General features: G+C 50.6%; 1 protein-coding gene across 4 annotated transcripts in view; it reads left to right on the top strand.

Annotated features, from left to right (window-relative positions):
- The first annotated feature begins 389 nt into the window (after nucleotides 1-389).
- CCDC88C (coiled-coil domain containing 88C) overlaps nucleotides 390-16,345 on the top strand; it is a 132,532-nt gene continuing 116,576 nt past the window's right edge. The window contains exons 1-3 of one of the 4 annotated variants that reach the window (XM_070594429.1): nucleotides 390-594; nucleotides 2,427-2,527; nucleotides 9,384-9,492. In XM_070594429.1, coding sequence (XP_070450530.1) covers nucleotides 2,475-2,527; nucleotides 9,384-9,492 — 162 coding nt within the window. In that variant the 5' untranslated portion in view covers nucleotides 390-594; nucleotides 2,427-2,474. Of the gene's footprint in view, nucleotides 595-1,400; nucleotides 1,696-2,426; nucleotides 2,528-9,383; nucleotides 9,493-16,345 lie in introns of those variants that run through there. The other 3 variants (XM_070594428.1, XM_070594434.1, XM_070594432.1) reach the window with 3 other exon arrangements.

The raw sequence follows: 16,345 nt of genomic DNA, 5'->3' as shown, positions 1-16,345 counted from the left end.
CCTTCTTGTCTTTCCAAAAGACTGGGGGTCAATGTGAAAAAAAAAACCCTGGCCGCACAGCCACCCCTTACTTTACAAAACAGGGGCCTTCTAAACAAATATGGTGTGCATACACATTATACCTATCTTCCAATCGATTCTCCCACATGGGCAATTAAGGAATTAATGAATTTCTGGTGCACAAGAAAACCACATAGGCTAGACATTTTAGTTCCTCCGAAGTCTCCCACCTTCTTCTCTATCACCCTGACTTCCACACTTCTCTTTAGGGACCCCTAACTGCCCAGTTGTCTCCTGGGCCACAATCTCACCCCCTCGCCAGCCCCACAAGGTGCGACAGAACTCCGCTGCAATGCCACACTCCACCGGCAGATGCCGCAGCCCCAACACTTGACAGAGCCAACTTTCAAATTACGAACCCAACTGGCAGCCTTTTAGTGCCTACTGTATACTTGCCAAGCATGGCGCTGGGCCTTCAGGTCAACCCCGCAGCGGTTGGCTCTCTGGGAAACGCGTGAGGATTCGATTAGATAAGTCGTATACAGTGCTTTGAACAACGACTGAATCGTAGCGTGAAATTATTACCCGCCCAAGGTGAGGTGGCAGAGACGGGCCGGAACTCGGGTCCACCGCAGCTGCCAGCAGGGAGGTCTGGGCCCAGGGCTGTTTTCCATGCCGTTGGGGCCCTTGCCCTTTTTCCTGTCGCCTGCTGCTATGTCCTCCAAGTTGGAATCCGGAATTTGGCTCCTCTCCGGCAAATGGGCGGTGGTGTTGGGGGTGGGGGGACTGGTGTCACCGTTGGGGCGGGCCCAGGTCGCTGCGGCCCCATCACGGGCTTCCTGCGGGAACTTCTAGAAGGCAAGCAGCCGGGAGGCGGCACAGTGGGGCGCAAGAGGTCGCGCTCCTACGGTCTAAACTCAACACAAAGTTTCCTCCTTTGACCTCCGGGCCTGCGCCCCGCCTGCCCGCGAGACGACTCTGGCACGTGGGGCGCGCGGGCCTGGCTCTCCTGCCACCGGCCCGGGCGGGGCCTCTCGGCGGCATCTGGGGGGGGGGCTGCACCTGCCCGGAGACCGCAGTCTCGGGGGCGGGTTCCGCTGTGGCCCCAGCATCCGGACACAGCGCGGCGCAGACCCCTTTCGCGGCCGGGGAGGCACAGGGAGAGGCCACCGCCCGCGCGCCCTGGCCCGCACTTGGCACCGGGGCTCCGCGGCGGACGCACGCGCGCACGGAGACGCCACGTGCAGGGGCCCCAGACGCGCGGGGCGGCCCACGTGCGGGCCGCCGGAACCCGCCGCACCGACGCCCCCACCCCAACGTGCGCCCCGCCGCCCCCGCCCCGCGCAGCCGCGCCCGCGCCCCGGCTCCCGGCTCCGGCCCCGCGAGGCGGCGCGCCGGCTGCCCCGGGCGGCCGAGGGGCGGGGCCGCCGCCCGCATTGTTCCTCCCCGAGCGCCGGGCCCTCCCCTTCCCCCAGCCCCGGGCGGGGCGCGGGGCCGCCGAAGCTGCGGAACGTGGGCTCGCGCCCCGCCTTTGTCTCCCGGGCGCGAGCCGCCGCAGCCCCGCGCCCGCCGTGAGCCGCCGGAGCCGCTTTGTGCCGCGGCGCGGGGCGCGGAGCCGGCGGGCGCAGCCTCAGCATGGACGTGACCGTTTCGGAGCTCATGGAGCTCTTCTTGCAGAGCCCGCTGGTGACCTGGGTGAGTGCGCCTGGCTCCCGCCCCATTGTTGGTGCACCGGCTCCCCTCCCGGCCGCCGGCGGTCGCCGCACACCCGATCCGCCCGGGGCCCCGGGTAACCAGCCCCCGGGGCGCGGGGGCCTCAGCTAGGGCTCCCAGCCGGGGTCGGGGTCCGCGTTCCGGGGTCCGGAGGTGTTTCCAACTCTGGAGCGGGCGCTCCCGGCCCGGCCAGGGGCTGAGCGGGTACACCTGTGCCCGCCGGGGCGCTGGGCTGGCGGCCCTGGAGCGACAGGGTCATAGTGGTCACCCCGACCCCCAGGACTTGATCACTTCCGAGAAGGACCCACTCCCCCAAAGTACCCTCGTGTAGTTCCTGAACCCCTGTGACCAGCGGGTGGATGGCGGTGGGGACTCCGAGTGGGAACGTGTACAGACTGGGGTGAGCGCAGCGATTTCCAATGGATTTGAGACGTGAGAAATTTATTGAAAAGTCCCTTTTATTTTTTTTCCGCCTTGGGAAGCTGGAGGAAAGTGGCGAGGAAGTTTTCCTCCTGCTGTCTCGCGTCTGTTGCCTGGCGCGGGGAGGAGAGAGGGGCCCCGGCGAAGGCTGGGCTTGGTGCCTGCAGAAGGGTGGCTGGGCGTGGGGGACCCCTTGTGCCCACATGGGCCCTGCCCGCCCTTTGCCCTGGAGAGCTTTAGACTGTGCGCGTGGAGGTGACTTTTCCTGCTTTTCTCTCCGCGTCCCCTCGCAGGTGAAAACTTTTGGCCCTTTCGGAAGCGGCAGCCAGGACAACCTGACAATGTACATGGATTTAGCGGACGGCATCTTTTTGAACCAAATCATGTTACAAATGTAAGTTCTCTTCAGGGAGGAAGGAATGAGTGGTGCTTTAGAAAGTTTAATTTGAGGTTGTGGAAATGGAATGTGAGGTTACAACAGGAGGGTTCTTTGCACGTGGAGCCACAGTAAATATTAAGGTGCCTTTTCGGCGTTCGTGGGGGGTTCGTGGGCGTTTGAAGAACTCCAGGGCCAGGACAGCCGATCGGCAGCTTGTTTGATGAAGGAAATTTGGGATTGAATGACTGTCATCCACATGGTGGGCAGTGCCGTTGACTTCAAACTCCGATACTTAATTGTGGTTTGAGCCATGAAATGAAAAAACCTTCTTTTGGGGGGCAAGGAACTGTAACGGAGAGTGTTTGGTTACAGGAAGTGTCAGGGGTGGGTGGCAAGCATCGGTGAGTGACTATAACATTTCACTCTAGGTTAGGACGGCTGTGTTCTGAGCTCTTTCATTTCGTCTTCCGTTTTCAGTTGCCCCATAGCAAGTGCAATTGGTTAAGTCCCATCTTAGGGACTGGATTTCAAGTCACTGTTAGGAGAGGCACAGGGAGGCAGAAGGCTGTGGTGCTGTTGGTTCTGAAGCGTGCAGCTTAAACAGGGTCTTGGTGGAAGTTAAACTTGCTAGCGTGTATGTCTGACCACATCCTTTCCTGTTGCTGAGTTCTCCTGGGCCTATCTGTCTGATTGACAGCCTGCCACATGTAGGTGTTGGCTCCTACCACTGTAGTCTGTTTTTAACTCAGAAACTGCAGGGAACATATTGGAACTGAGCGTCAGTATGATTCACAGGCGCTTGAAGCAGAATAAAACATCCTAATGTTCTCTCTGGATCATCCCCTTATGCTCACCTGCGACTAAGCAAGTTGTCCTACTTGAGCCTGAACCCATTAGCTAATGAGAATCGGCTTCATTTGTGGCCCACGCAGGAGGAGCAGCAGTTAGCTTTGGCATATTCAGAAAGTGATTTAAATAGATCTACCTAAAAAGGCCTGTTTTAAAAAATTACCCTGAGAACATTGCTCCTTTTGTGTTAATAAGTCATTTGGTGTCAGGCTGTGGGAGAGACACTTGGGTCTTAATGTCTTTTTTTTTTTTTTTAAGTCACTACCAATCTGGTGTTTGATTAGATTCTGAAACGGCAGATCTGTTGTCAGCCTTGGCAGCACTTCTCTGAGAACATTGATGAAAATGAGCTTTCCTGGGGTTGTCTGGTGGCATATTCAAGTTCTGGCAACTCTTCCCCCCCATTCTGGTAGACCCCCAAAATTACTGGATTCCATTGGTGCAGCGACCACTATAACTTCAACCTGTCCTTCCCCAAGCCCAAGACTGTTTAATTAAAAAAGCCAGCAGTATCCCCAGCCTTTTCATTCAGCTTTTACACCCAGGCGAAGGGGAGAACAAAAGCCCTGAGACTGTTTCTCTTTCTCCCCTGACCTTTGGAATTCCTGAAGCGTTTACCACTTGCTTGTAAATCAGGAGAGCCTGTTGGACCATTCCTTTGAGAAATGCCAGCTCATCTCTTGTTCACTCTTGGCCGGTGGCTACATTCAGTCTGAAGGGCTTCTCTCCTCCTCTTGACAATTTTAAATGTTATTTTCTCCTCTTGGACATGCCAAGGTGATCATTCTGGAAGTGGGAACTGATAAATTTGCAGCGCTTGAGGCTTCAAGCAGTGCTCTGGGTCCTTCTGGCCGGGGTCAGGCACAGAGGAAGGGACTACGGGGAAGCTGTTTGGGTGGCTTTCCAGAAGGAGGAAATCAAGGAGAGAGTGGCTCCAGTAGCACACAGCTTGCTGATAGGGTGACCAGAGGAACCCTGCTCCACGGATAGAAATCAGAACGTTGTTTGCTCCTGGAAGTGGATGGGGATCGACTGGAAAGCAGGCACAGGGAAACTTCGAGGGGAGGAAGAAATGTTCTGTATATTGATTGACGTATATTTTATTTTTCAAAACTCATCGAGCTGTAACTGAAGATATATGCATTTTATTCTATATAAAAATATCTCAATTAGGAAAAAGAAAAGAATTCCACCCTAGCGTCAACAGCCTAGGTAGCCAGCCTGGGTTCGAACTCTAGGTCTCTCTCCTACCAGCTGTGTGATGCTGGGCACATCACTCAACACCTCAGTTTCCTCATCTGTAAAATGGGAAGTCAAGTCCCTCCCTTAAGAGATGGTTGTGAGGATTAAATGGGATGATGTGTTAGCAATTAGCGCAGTGCCTGCCACTTAACAGGTGTTGGTGTCGGTTATACATATACCATCTTAATCCAGAAAGGATTTGGGACACCCCATAAAAGTTTTTTTTTTTTCTTCAGTCTGCCTTTCTCCCGCATTCTTAGTCTCCTAGATTACTGCATAATCCTTAGCCTTAGCCCTCTCCCAAGAAAATCTAGAGTAAAACTGGACTCTGGGACCCACGAGTCTAATGCTGTTCTCAAGCTAAGCCTCTGTTTTCACTTCTGCCAAATGGAGGAGCGTCAGGCTAGCTAGCAGATAAGTGATAAGGCTTATGTCCCATGCTAGTAGCTCCAGCTGGGTGCTAGTCACCTATTTTGATAAATTCTCCCCAAATTGGTAGGACCTGAGAAAATTGCAGACAGCAGCATGCTTACTGGGTTGCTGGAGCTCGGATAAGAGCCTTGTTACCTAACACTTCAGAGCCATATGGAGGCTGGCTGGGGGTCACGTGACTGCACCTGGGCATTGTCTCTGGCAACTGAAGAAGCCTGTGTAGTAGGTAGTAGTCTCTTGGCCCTGGCCTCCCGGTGACATCAGTGCCCGGAGGCAGGAAAGCCCTGTGAGCTCAGCTTTCAGGGGAGGCCCAGGTCCAGGACAATTCCTGAATGAAAGTGAGCATTGAGTGGTGTGGATGGAGATGCATGGGAAAGCTTGCTGAATGGCTCCTGTGTAAATGCAGTTTCTCTGGGTGCTCCTGGTACCCAAGGGAACCCGAGGTGTCTGATTCACTGTGGGCGCCTTTTTCACTGTCTCCTAGGAAAATTATTGAAGAGCTTTGACTCTAGCATCACGCAGACAAGTTCAAATCCATCCTTAGGCCACTTCATAGTGCTGTTACCTGGGGTGAATTACTTCAACTCCCTAAGCCTCAATTTCCGGATCTGTAATAAGGGGATGGTATTTTATAGATTTGGGGAGGATTAAATATGCGTATAGAAAATGCCTAACAAATGGTCAGTCATCGTTATTGTAAGAGTGAGGCCCAGAGCTGGGTTTGTGTGTGTCTGCCCGTGTACAACTGCACGTGTGAGAGTGGACAGCTCACTTGATGAGGTGGTGTTGAGCGCACCTGGGGACTTGGGACTGCGGCCAAGAGCTTGTGCCTGTGCAAGGCCTGCGGTAAATCCAGCACAGTTTGCTTTTTCAGACTCCTTTCTAACCCCTGGTGCAATATTCCAGATACTATTTTCATTATTCAGAGGTTGGAAATATCCTCAGGCCAATGGGAAAATTTCTTAAGCTTCTCAAAAGCATTTGAAGGATAGTCTTTTTTCCCCAACCTGTTGGAAGTGGAGTTACATTTCCATTTTGCAAAAGTGAAAGCTGAGGATAAAAGGGCAAACACTTGTTAGTTGAATGAATTTGTGTTGGTGCAAAAGCGTTGGAGCGAAAAAAGATTTTTACTCATGAACTGAATTTCCTTTTTTGGCTGTAGCATATGATACTCTTCTTGGGGACTTTGAGTCCTTAAAAATTATGCAAAAAATTCATGTTCATTGTAGGGGAGTAGGAACATGCAGATGAGCAAGATAAAAATTGCCAAAATATAATTTTACCATGTGGAGGTAATAGTATTAATATTCTGGTGCTTTCCAGGTGTTGTCTGTGGTATCTATGTTAATATGTGTTCCTACTGTGTTTTTATATAAATTGGGCTCATGATACTGTTAACATCCTTTTTCTTTCTTTCTTTTTTTAAAGATTTTATTTTTCCTTTTTCTCCCAAAGCCCCCAGGTACATAGTTGTATATTTCAGTTGTAGGTCCTTCTGGTTGTGGCATGTGGAACGCCACCTCAGTGTGGCCTGACGAGTGGTCCATGTCTGCGCCCAGGATCCTAAGTGGCGAAACCCTGGGCTGCAGAAGCAGGGCACGCGAACTTAACCACTCAGCCATGGAGCTGGCCCCCAAGACATAGTTTCTTGATTCAATTTTAAATTTAGGAAGTCTTTGGAATATGACCAAAAGTTAGGGGCCAGCTTTTTCACAAAGGAGGGGAGCAAGGTTGCTATAAACCCAAATTATAAGTCTCTCTTTAAAGTTCTAGGGAGAGCTGTTTTCCTTTTTTCTAGTTAGAAGTTTTTATGAAGACAGCCCTGGGGGCCCCACACTTTGGACTGGGAACTCTCCAAGTTTGGACAAGTTATCAGATGCTTGCACCCGTGTCTGTCCCTGTCCTCGAACGTGCAGGGCTGTTGGGCTTTTACGTTCCTGGGCTGTCAGGTAAAGGGGATCCTTGTTACCAGTGTCGGCTTTCGGGGAAGGTGCAGCTGTGTAGAGGTCCTGTGATGTCCTCTTCCTGGGATATAGGACCAGGTGCAGTCTAAGTTTGCCAGTGCAGACCTGACCTTCATAGCATGATAGCTTATTAGGGCTGAGAGCATCCTGTAGTCATGTGACAGATGAGCATACTGGGCCCAAAGAACTTTGACCAGTCGGGGGACCCAGACCAGAATCAGTGGCTCCTGATCCATTTCCTGCCACAAGGAGAGGTGGGGATTACACTGGGCAGAGTGGGGATAGGCCTTCCTCAACTGTAGTTGACTTTTCTTTAGGTTTGTTTCCTAATAACCTCTCTTTACCCTGAGAGCCTCAGTTAGAGGAGGGAGCACTAATGATCATGATAATTAGTCTAATTCCTCAGATAGTAATTGTCAAGGCTCTTTTGGAGTACAATTTCAGTTAGCTGTTGCTTCCCAGAACTGGGGAGATGAAAAGCAGGGATGGTCAGAGGCTTCCCTGCTGTCACCTACAGACGCCCAGGTCCCCACCCTGGGTGTGTGTGGTTCCTGTGCACGTGCAGTGAACATCCCCGTGTACGCCGAGGCCCTCCTGGGGTGGTCCCGGCTGACTTAAATGAAAGCTGGGACCACAATAACAATAAAACGGAAAGCTCTACAGTTCTCTGAGTTCTGCTATTTTAAGAAGCACATTTGTCACTTGATGAAATTGTTTCTTATCTCTTAAGTTATACACCGTAAAAGGAGAATTGTACCTTTAGCATAAATTATTTTGTAAGGCTAGGTACACTTCTGCGGCTAAAAATGCCTTTGTGGTTTAAATTCTGAATGCCTCCTCTATTCCTAAATTAATTTCCACTGAAGTGCTAACCTTTATTTTCTCTGTCATGGATGGCTCCAAGAGAAGCCTGTAACATGTAGATGGCTTGGCCAGATTTCATTACCTTGTGGGGCCAATAAGAAATGTTGTCACGTGACCATTGAAAAGCGGTCCTCTGGTTGCCCCAAGATACCCGTGTGACTATTTTAGGGAATACAGGATGACCGACATAAGATCTGTGGCTGATGATTGCATGTAATGTGTAAGGGGGGTTTGCATGCTCACAGTACAGTGTAGGGACTCATAGTGTATCTATCAAATATTTACTTTAACGGTTGAATTTTAAACAGCTTGTGTTTTTTAAAAAAATTGTACTTCCAGTGACATTTGAAATGATTTCTATGTGTAGATTTTTTTTTTCTGTTTGTCAATTTTCTGTTAATTATTGGCTTTGAATGAGCCAAATGGCATTGCGATTGCTTCCCATAACTCTCCAAACTGCCCTTCCTGTGCTGCCCTCCTTGTAGAGGGACCTGCTTACTGAGGAAGGAGGAAGAGGCTGCCTGTCTTCTGTCACACCAGCCCCCAGGAGGCTTAGCGCCCTTATCACAGGCCTCGGATGACACGTGAAACCGTAAAGATGGCCTTCATTTGAATTAGACGTCCTTCCTGGTGTCTTGGGACAGTAGAACGGGGGAGGGAGGGCTTTGTTAGGAAAACCAGCGTGCACTACACAGGGAGGTGGAAGCTAAATCCATTCTCTTGAGTCTGTTCTCTTTAAGTAGGAAACCTTTTTGGACACAGAATTTTGAGAAATGTCCTGTACATAGATGAATGAAATTATATATCGCTTGATTAAAGTTTCTAGTTTCGTCACAACCAGTCCTGACTTTTGCCTGAGATTGGAAAATAAATGACACTGGGGGTTTCCTACATGAGTTATTTGTGTCTCTATTAGCATTTCTCTTAGGGGAGGTTGTAGACCGTAGTGTCACAGACTGATGATGTCGGTTTTTTCGAGATAGAGTTGTGTCCCTGGAATGTAAAGCACAAGCAGGACCAGCCCAAGACCAATTCAGGTGGCAAGGAGGGGACTCACGTAAAATGGAACATTAATGATTTTATTGGTTTATTAAGTCAGAAATGTACCCTTTCCCCCCCTCTTCTATCTTTCTTGATATTTCACATATTTTGGTTTGTTCAGCTTTTAATCCTGAAATATGTTTTTGGGGAGACTACTGATTTTTACACAGTGTAACTTTTTGGGTCTGCGTTGACATTTGGTGGTTGTTATGGGTGATGCCAGCAGTCGGAACGGAAATAACATTGATAAAGGGACTGTGGTGGGCTAGGGACTTGGGGTTGGGGAGTGGGAAGGTGATGTGTCTCCCCTGAGGGCCTCGGCTTAGCAGTGGCAGAATTAGGATTTGACTCAAGTCACACTTGTCGCAGCCTCATAGTAACCTAGGCTTGGAGAGGACCAAATTCTCCAACTCTTCTGGGAAAGAAGATGTGACAAATGCTGGGAGATGTAATTTCCACTTTCACCTTTTTTCCGCCAGAGATCCCAGGCCAACAAATCAACGCATCAACAAGCATGTCAACAACGACGTGAACCTTCGCATTCAGAACTTGACCATCTTGGTGAGAAACATTAAGACCTACTACCAGGTAAGGCGGTTTTCTGTTCCCCCAGAGTTCCTCTGGTGCGTCTGGCAATATCGTCACTCGAACGGTTTCCCCACAGGAAGCCGAGAGGAAATGGTGTTCACGGTTAGGCATCTGCTTGCGGATGCTCAGTGTGTTTTCACTTGCATCCTTTTTTTTGGCATTGTGAGAAGGGTCAGATGTTGGATCACTTTACTTTGTCCAGTGACTGTCCTTTGAGCTATGTGTAAAGCATCGTGCCTGGCGCTGTGAGGGCCCTAGAGTGAAGCCTCACTTCGCAGCTGTGGCCCCAAACGTGCAGTCAAATGGGGACTGGCTGGAGCCGCTCCGTGAGGGGCACTCTGATGTGGTATCACACACAGCTCAGTGTGTCTGTACAGGAGAATTCAAAGGGTTGAAGGAGAGAAAGGGAGCACAGAAGGGTTACATCTGGCCCAAGAATGTAATTGATGAGCCGCCAGCTTACTGATGGGAGCATCGGGGTTTGTGGTGTGGAGTGTCCACTTGTCAAGTGCTCGCTGTGTCTCAGTGATAGTTGATGGGTCAGGCAAGTGGGCCTGATAGAGAAGGGCTGTTAAAATCCCCATCCCAGCCCTGGGAAGGTCAGGTGAGAATCTTTGAGGATATTCATGATCTTCATGTGGCCACATTGGTGGGAATTGGGCTTAAGCTGTGTACCTTGGAGCCCTGGGTTTCAGACTTTTTCTTAGCAGTGAAACTTTTTCCCCAAATGTAAGTTTTCTTGAAATGTCAGGTGAAGCCCTCATGACTGATTAACTTGGGGGTTGGGGAGCCCTAGTGCCCTCTGCTCAGCTCCCTCCTCTCCCTCCAGGGCATCTCTATGGGTTCCCAGGACCCCAGGGAACACAGTTTGGGCACCACTGCTCAAGAACAAGTCCCTTCCAGATTCATGCTGGGGTTTCACTGACCCGTTGGCCAGACTGCCTTTGAGACCTGTTCCTAGCACTCAGCTTCCTGGGGTGTAACTTAGTCTTGGTTCTGGGGTTTGGGAGCATTTTCAGAGTCGTGAGGTCCCTGCGAACATGAGGAAGCCCTCAGGCCAGCCAGGGCTCCCCTCTCTGCCCTCATGCAGTGGTTGCTGGCTCTGAGGTCAGCCGAGGGACTGCCGGATTGGCTGTTGGGCTGAGTTTGTGCTGTGGCATTGGGCTGTGTGCTGGGCCATGTTCCTGCCGAGGCTGCAGGAGCCCATCTGATTCAACGGTAATTAGAAAAAGGGTGGGAGAGGGAGGGAGTGGACAGTGTCCTGGGTTTTCCGTCCTCCTCCCACTGGGGTTGGGGCATGAGAGGGAGCTTGCAGTGCTGGGACACTTTGCCTGCATGGCCAGTTCAGCAGGCCACCTCTGCTCATTCCCTGGACCGTTGGCAGTCAGCACCGTGGGCTCTGAGCAGCCTCTGGGAGGCTTAGAACCAGCCGCATCCTTTTAGGTACAGGTGCAGGCTGCACTGAGGAGGGGGCTGGGGGTCAGGGGGAGGCCTGAGAGAGCTGGATCTGGGGCTGAAGTGGGTTCATTTCCTTGTCTGAGGGGAGCCGCACTCAGGGACGGGCATGCTGTAGGCCAGTGGGTCTCAGCTAGTCCTTCCTTCATGACACCCACATGCGGGGGAAGCTGGGCAAGGAGAATAGTGCTGCCCGTGAACTTGGTCTGGGTGCGGAGGGCGCTGTCTGGTGGCTGTGCTGGCTGTTCAGCAAGAGCTCAGGGCTTGATCTCTATCTGCGGGCACCGTTCATGTTAGGCAGGTGCTTTCGATGCTGTGTCCTAGGGGCCACAAAGCTAAGGCTGTGTTGTGGGGCGGGGAGGGTGGCTGGGGAAGGCTTCTTGGAGGAGAGGACCCCTGAGTGGAGTTGGTAGGAGTTTCCATGTGTAGAGGGTCATGGGAAGGAGAGAGGGGGAAAGGGTGTTCGAGGTGGAGGAGGGCATGGAGGCACGACAGAGTTCTGTCCTCCAGCTGTCAGGGTCAGCATCTTCCACAGCGGCTTGGATGAGGGTCTCCTTCACCAAGTTTCAGATGAATCAAAACCGGGGAGGTGTGAACATGAGAGAGAAAGAAATTCAGATTCAAAACAGGCTTGCCAGGCAAGCCAGAACCAGCGATGAGAGCTCTCGACAGGTGTGTCTGGGAGGTGGTGACCTCTCCCTGATGGCAGAGGTGACGGTCTCAGGTGGAGGGAAGGTTTCTGCAGCTCTCCGTGAGCAGCGTGGAGCAGTCAGGCTCTTGCTGCAAGCTGGCTGGCCAGGCAGATGCTGTCCTCCAGTCTTGCCAGTCCAGTCGGACACACGCCGGTGGTCATCGGCAGCACTGACGGTCCTGGTCTGGGCTGGCCAAAGGGGGGCTCGACCTCGGCTTGAGATTTTGTTGATTCAGAGGTGGTCTGTTGCTCTTGGGGCACTGTGTAGTGTTCCAGAAGATGGGAAACCATCACAGGAAGGAAAAGAGGGCTGGTCCATTCTCAGGGCCCAGAACGACTCACAGATAGAAGAGAGGAGCCTACATCCTTGTTCTGCTTCTGCGCTGTTAGCTCTTTGAGGGAGGGCTGGGGTGTGTTGGCAGCCTCAGCCCTGGCCCAGAGTCAGGGTTTGCTGAAAGCACTTGCTAAAGGCTGCACAGCCGTCCCTGCCCCTCAGTCAGTCCTGCTTACTTGGAGAAAACTGGCAGGACACTCGCCTTTGGTGCTGACACAGGTTAGGTGTGGGCCGTGTTCCACTGTGTATTTCCTCCTTCCAGTTTATTGTAAAATAAAGTTAAGTTTTGGTCATATAATGAACATGTGCTCTTTATAAACAGCTTGGAAAACAAACAAGTAGCAAGCAAGAAAGAACCACCCATAATCTCACCACCCAAAGACAATCACTATTAACATTTTTAGTGTTTCCTGCCAGTTTTTGCATGAATAGTTTTTGTTTTACACCGTTGCAGTCATGCCTTATATACAATTGCATATCCTGCCTTTTTCTCCTCCCACCTGACATTATAGCATAAACATAACTGGTTATTATTGTAAGAGACGTTCAAGAAAGTTTTCCAAAAGAAGTCCCGCCCAACATCTCCTTGTGAAAGTAGCCTTGCAGGGTGGGAGGCCTTGGAATGAGCAAGACAGATGTCATTCCTTCTTTTGACTGGGGTGGCCGGGGGGTGAGAGGTCACCCCCCGCGTGAGTGGGACTCCCTTTCGCCTGTGGCTTTTCAGTAGACGCGTCGAGGTCACGGAATCCAGCCCTGGGTCTTGTCTGCCAAGCAGCAGTTCTGTGCCCCTGGCTGTCCCCTTTTCTGAGGCTCCATGGGGCAGGGATAGTTAGGAAGGACAGGGGCCTCTCTTGAATGGCATGGGCTTGTTTCACAAGGAAGCTCAAGTTTGCCTCTCAAAACCGGTGAGACAAAGGGTCCCTGACCTTATTCTGGGGCAGAGGACAGACGGTGGGTGAAAACCGGCGTACCAGGTTCAGTCTGACTGTCAGTGTCTCGACCCAGGTCTCAGGCTTCCCCCTGACCTGCCACTTGGACTCTTCTGGGGTGGGAACCTGCAGTCTGCATTTTCACAAGTTGCCCAACTGTTTGAGTCTCATCCTCTGACAGGGTTGGGAATCAGTGGGCTACAGCAGTGGTTCTCAGAATGTGGTCCCCAGACCAGCGCAGCAGCATCGCCTGGGAACTTGTTAGAAATGCAGACCCTCGGGCCGCTCCCTAAACCTGCTGTGGAGGTCCAGTAATCGTGTCTTAACAAGCCCTCCAGGTGACTGATGCACACTCCTCAGAGTGAGAACCACTGGGTTAGAGCGTTACCAGTGATGTCAAGAGGATGCACCGTCAGCCAGGTCTCCTGGGGCAGAGTGCTCAGTGCTTACCAGGTGACTCCTCTCCATCGCGCACAGCAGACGTGCACACCTCATCCTCCCCGGGACAGAAAGGCAGGGTCCTGGCAGCCGTCTGAGGAGAGGCTGCAATGATGAGAAGGTGACCAGAGGGAGCAGGGTGGTCATTGAGGGAGTTGCTGGGAAGGGGCAGAGAAAGCCAGAGTTGGACAGGGCCTTGCGGAGGGCGCCTGGTTCAGTCTCTGCATTTCAGAGATGAAAAGGCTGATCAGTTCGAGGTCGGGGCACCAGCCCCAGGACAAGCATCTGCAGACGGACATCTGCTGAGAGGCCTGGAGGAAAGACGAGCCTGGACCAGAACTGTGTGCTGCTTCAAGCCGCCTGGCTGGTCAGCTCTGAGCCCAGTGTCACCTGATGCCTGTTTTACTTGTTCAAGAGCCAAGCTCTTTTTCATCTGAGTCTTTTTTTCTTTTTAAGTTAAGATTTGGATTTATAGCATGGCTCATTTTTTACATTCAGAGCCTCGAGTATTTACATTAGATACTTGTTCGTTTGATAGTGGAGCTGTGGGAAAACAAGACTGGTCTAAGCAGAAGTCTCCTGTGCAGCAACTGGCTGGTGCGTGTTTATTCTTTGGGGGTTGTGCCTGGTGTCCCACTGCCATTCCTGCCCTGGTCACCTGTGATCTTGCTCCTTCTCTCGACAGTTACAGCCTCACTGTCGTGTGTGGTTTCTGTGGCTTCATGCTGGTGGGAAGCACTTCAGACAGTGGCCTGGATAAATTCAGTGTGTGTTGATGGAGACCTGCGTCTGTGTTGTCAGGTCCAGGATATCTATCCTGGAATCAGGACCCTGGGGTGGATGTGGGGACCTGCCTGCAGGACTGACTCCGAAAGGGGAAATTTGCTGCTGCTTTGAGCTTTTCTTCTCACTGACCAAGCACTGAAACAGGCTGCTTTCCATCTCTGGGGCCCCTGAGCTCTCATCTCTCAAGAAGAGGATGGGCCCTTGTGGGCTTGAAATTCTGCAGAACCCTGATGGCCAGAGACGGCCAAGATTGAGAGGTTAAGATCACCTTGAGGAGGTTGGTTTTACAACTTCCTTGAACTCAGCTCTTCTGACTTCTGGTCTCACGCCAAGGTCAGAATGCCAGAACAGACCAGAATATTGTTCTTTATCTCAGAAGAAACAGCCAAAGAAATAGTCTGGGCTTGCTTTATCTTCTGTAATCTCTTTTTTTCCTTCATTGCTTTGAAAAATTAAAAGTAAAGCAATACAAGGGGCCAGTTCTGTGGCCTGGGTGTTAAGTTCGGCATGCTCCACTTCGGTGGCTTAGGTTTGGTTCCTGGGTGTGGACCCACGCTGACACCACTTGTTGGCAGCCATGCTGTGGTGGTGACCCACATACAAAATACAGGAAGATTGGCAACAGATGTTAGCTCAGGGCCAATCTTCCTTAGCAAAAAAAACCAAAAAAAACACAAATGGTTATAATGGACACTTGTATTTCTGTTGTTCAAAATGAATATGAACACATGTGAATATTTTTCATATTTGCTTCAGACCTTTTTTTAAGAAATTTTTTCTCATGGAAGTCCTCAGTATGCCTCCCCTGAGGCCAGTTACCCTTGTGTCCTCCCTGGAGGGAAGCCCTGTCATTAATTTAGTGAGTATCTAGTTGACAGGTTTATACTTTTGCTCTGTGTGTATATATGTATGTATATCTGTATACACACACACATGTGGTTTTGTGTGGTATCTTTAGATAAAACTTCCATATGCTACCAGTACCTTCTGCCCACTCAGCCTTGTTTTTGACATCTGGTAGCTCTCTGTGGCAGTTGTATTAGATAAGCATGGACTGACTACTAAAAATTAGCATTATCTTTAGAAATGTGCATGCTCAGTTTGGAAAATGAAAGACTTTTGTCAAAAGTAAGAATAGAAGGAAATGTACATTTGACCTTGTTGGTGGGAACGTAGTAATATAGCAAGGGAACTTATAGTTGGCTCCGGCCATATCTACAGGTCCAAGTGGAATTTGCTGTATGAATAACACATTGTCTTGAATTCGCAGGGGAGAAATTACTGTCTCCACTTTTGACTTTAAGGAGGAGGGCTGTGAGATGGATAGTCTCGATTTTGTAGCTTATTATCTATGTTCTGAGGAAATGAAAAGTAATTATTTTGGATTATAAAAATATCTTCTGATTGCAGATTGGGAAATAGAAAATTTGCCCATTATCTCATGTAGGGGTAACACTGTTAACATTTTGATATTTGTGCTTTCTGACTTCGTGTTTGCATTTATGTTTGTTTTAAGGTGTGGAGCATATCATTCATACTATTTGTAACCTCTGTCTTCATTTACTGCGACGTGAGCATTTTCCCAGGTGGTTAAATATTCTTTCATAATATGAATTTTAGTGTCTACACGGCACTTCATCAGCTCTCGCTGATACTGAGTTATTTCTGTCTCAGAATTATAACAGTACCGCCGTGAATATACTTGGTACATAAGTCTTTCAACAACTTGTCTTATTTCCTTAGGATAAATTCCTCACATGGAATTCCTGGGTCAAAGGGCATGAGTACATGGGGGACTTTTGCTACTTATTGCCAAAATTGCTTTTTTTACAGCCCTTTTGTTTCTCTTTGCTGAATTGCCCGTTTGTGCCCCCCCTTCCCCCGTTGTGAGGTGTCTGTTAAAATGCAGTGTTCCATATTGCTGTTGAACGCTGACGATTCGTGTCTCTGCCATGCGGGTGAAGGTCTGAGATTATTTTTATCGTTCTCCTGGGCGAATTTCCTTGTGTTGGAGAACCGTTGGATGCTGGTTTGGAATCTCCAGCAGGACAGCCACAGGCCATTGTGGCACGGTGACAGAACGCGTGACAGAACGCGGGTGGTGCAGCCCCAGGACAGGGAAGCCATCATCAGAGAGGGCCCTGCCCCTCATATCACCAGCGGGAGACGGAGACGTGTGTCTGCCACCAACTTGACCCAGGGGCTTATAGCTTCCCTGTC

The sequence above is a fragment of the Equus przewalskii genome, chromosome 25, assembly GCF_037783145.1.
Source record: "Equus przewalskii isolate Varuska chromosome 25, EquPr2, whole genome shotgun sequence".
In the NCBI taxonomy this organism is placed as follows: domain Eukaryota; kingdom Metazoa; phylum Chordata; class Mammalia; order Perissodactyla; family Equidae; genus Equus; species Equus przewalskii.
This window is presented reverse-complemented; position numbering and strand designations above follow the sequence as displayed.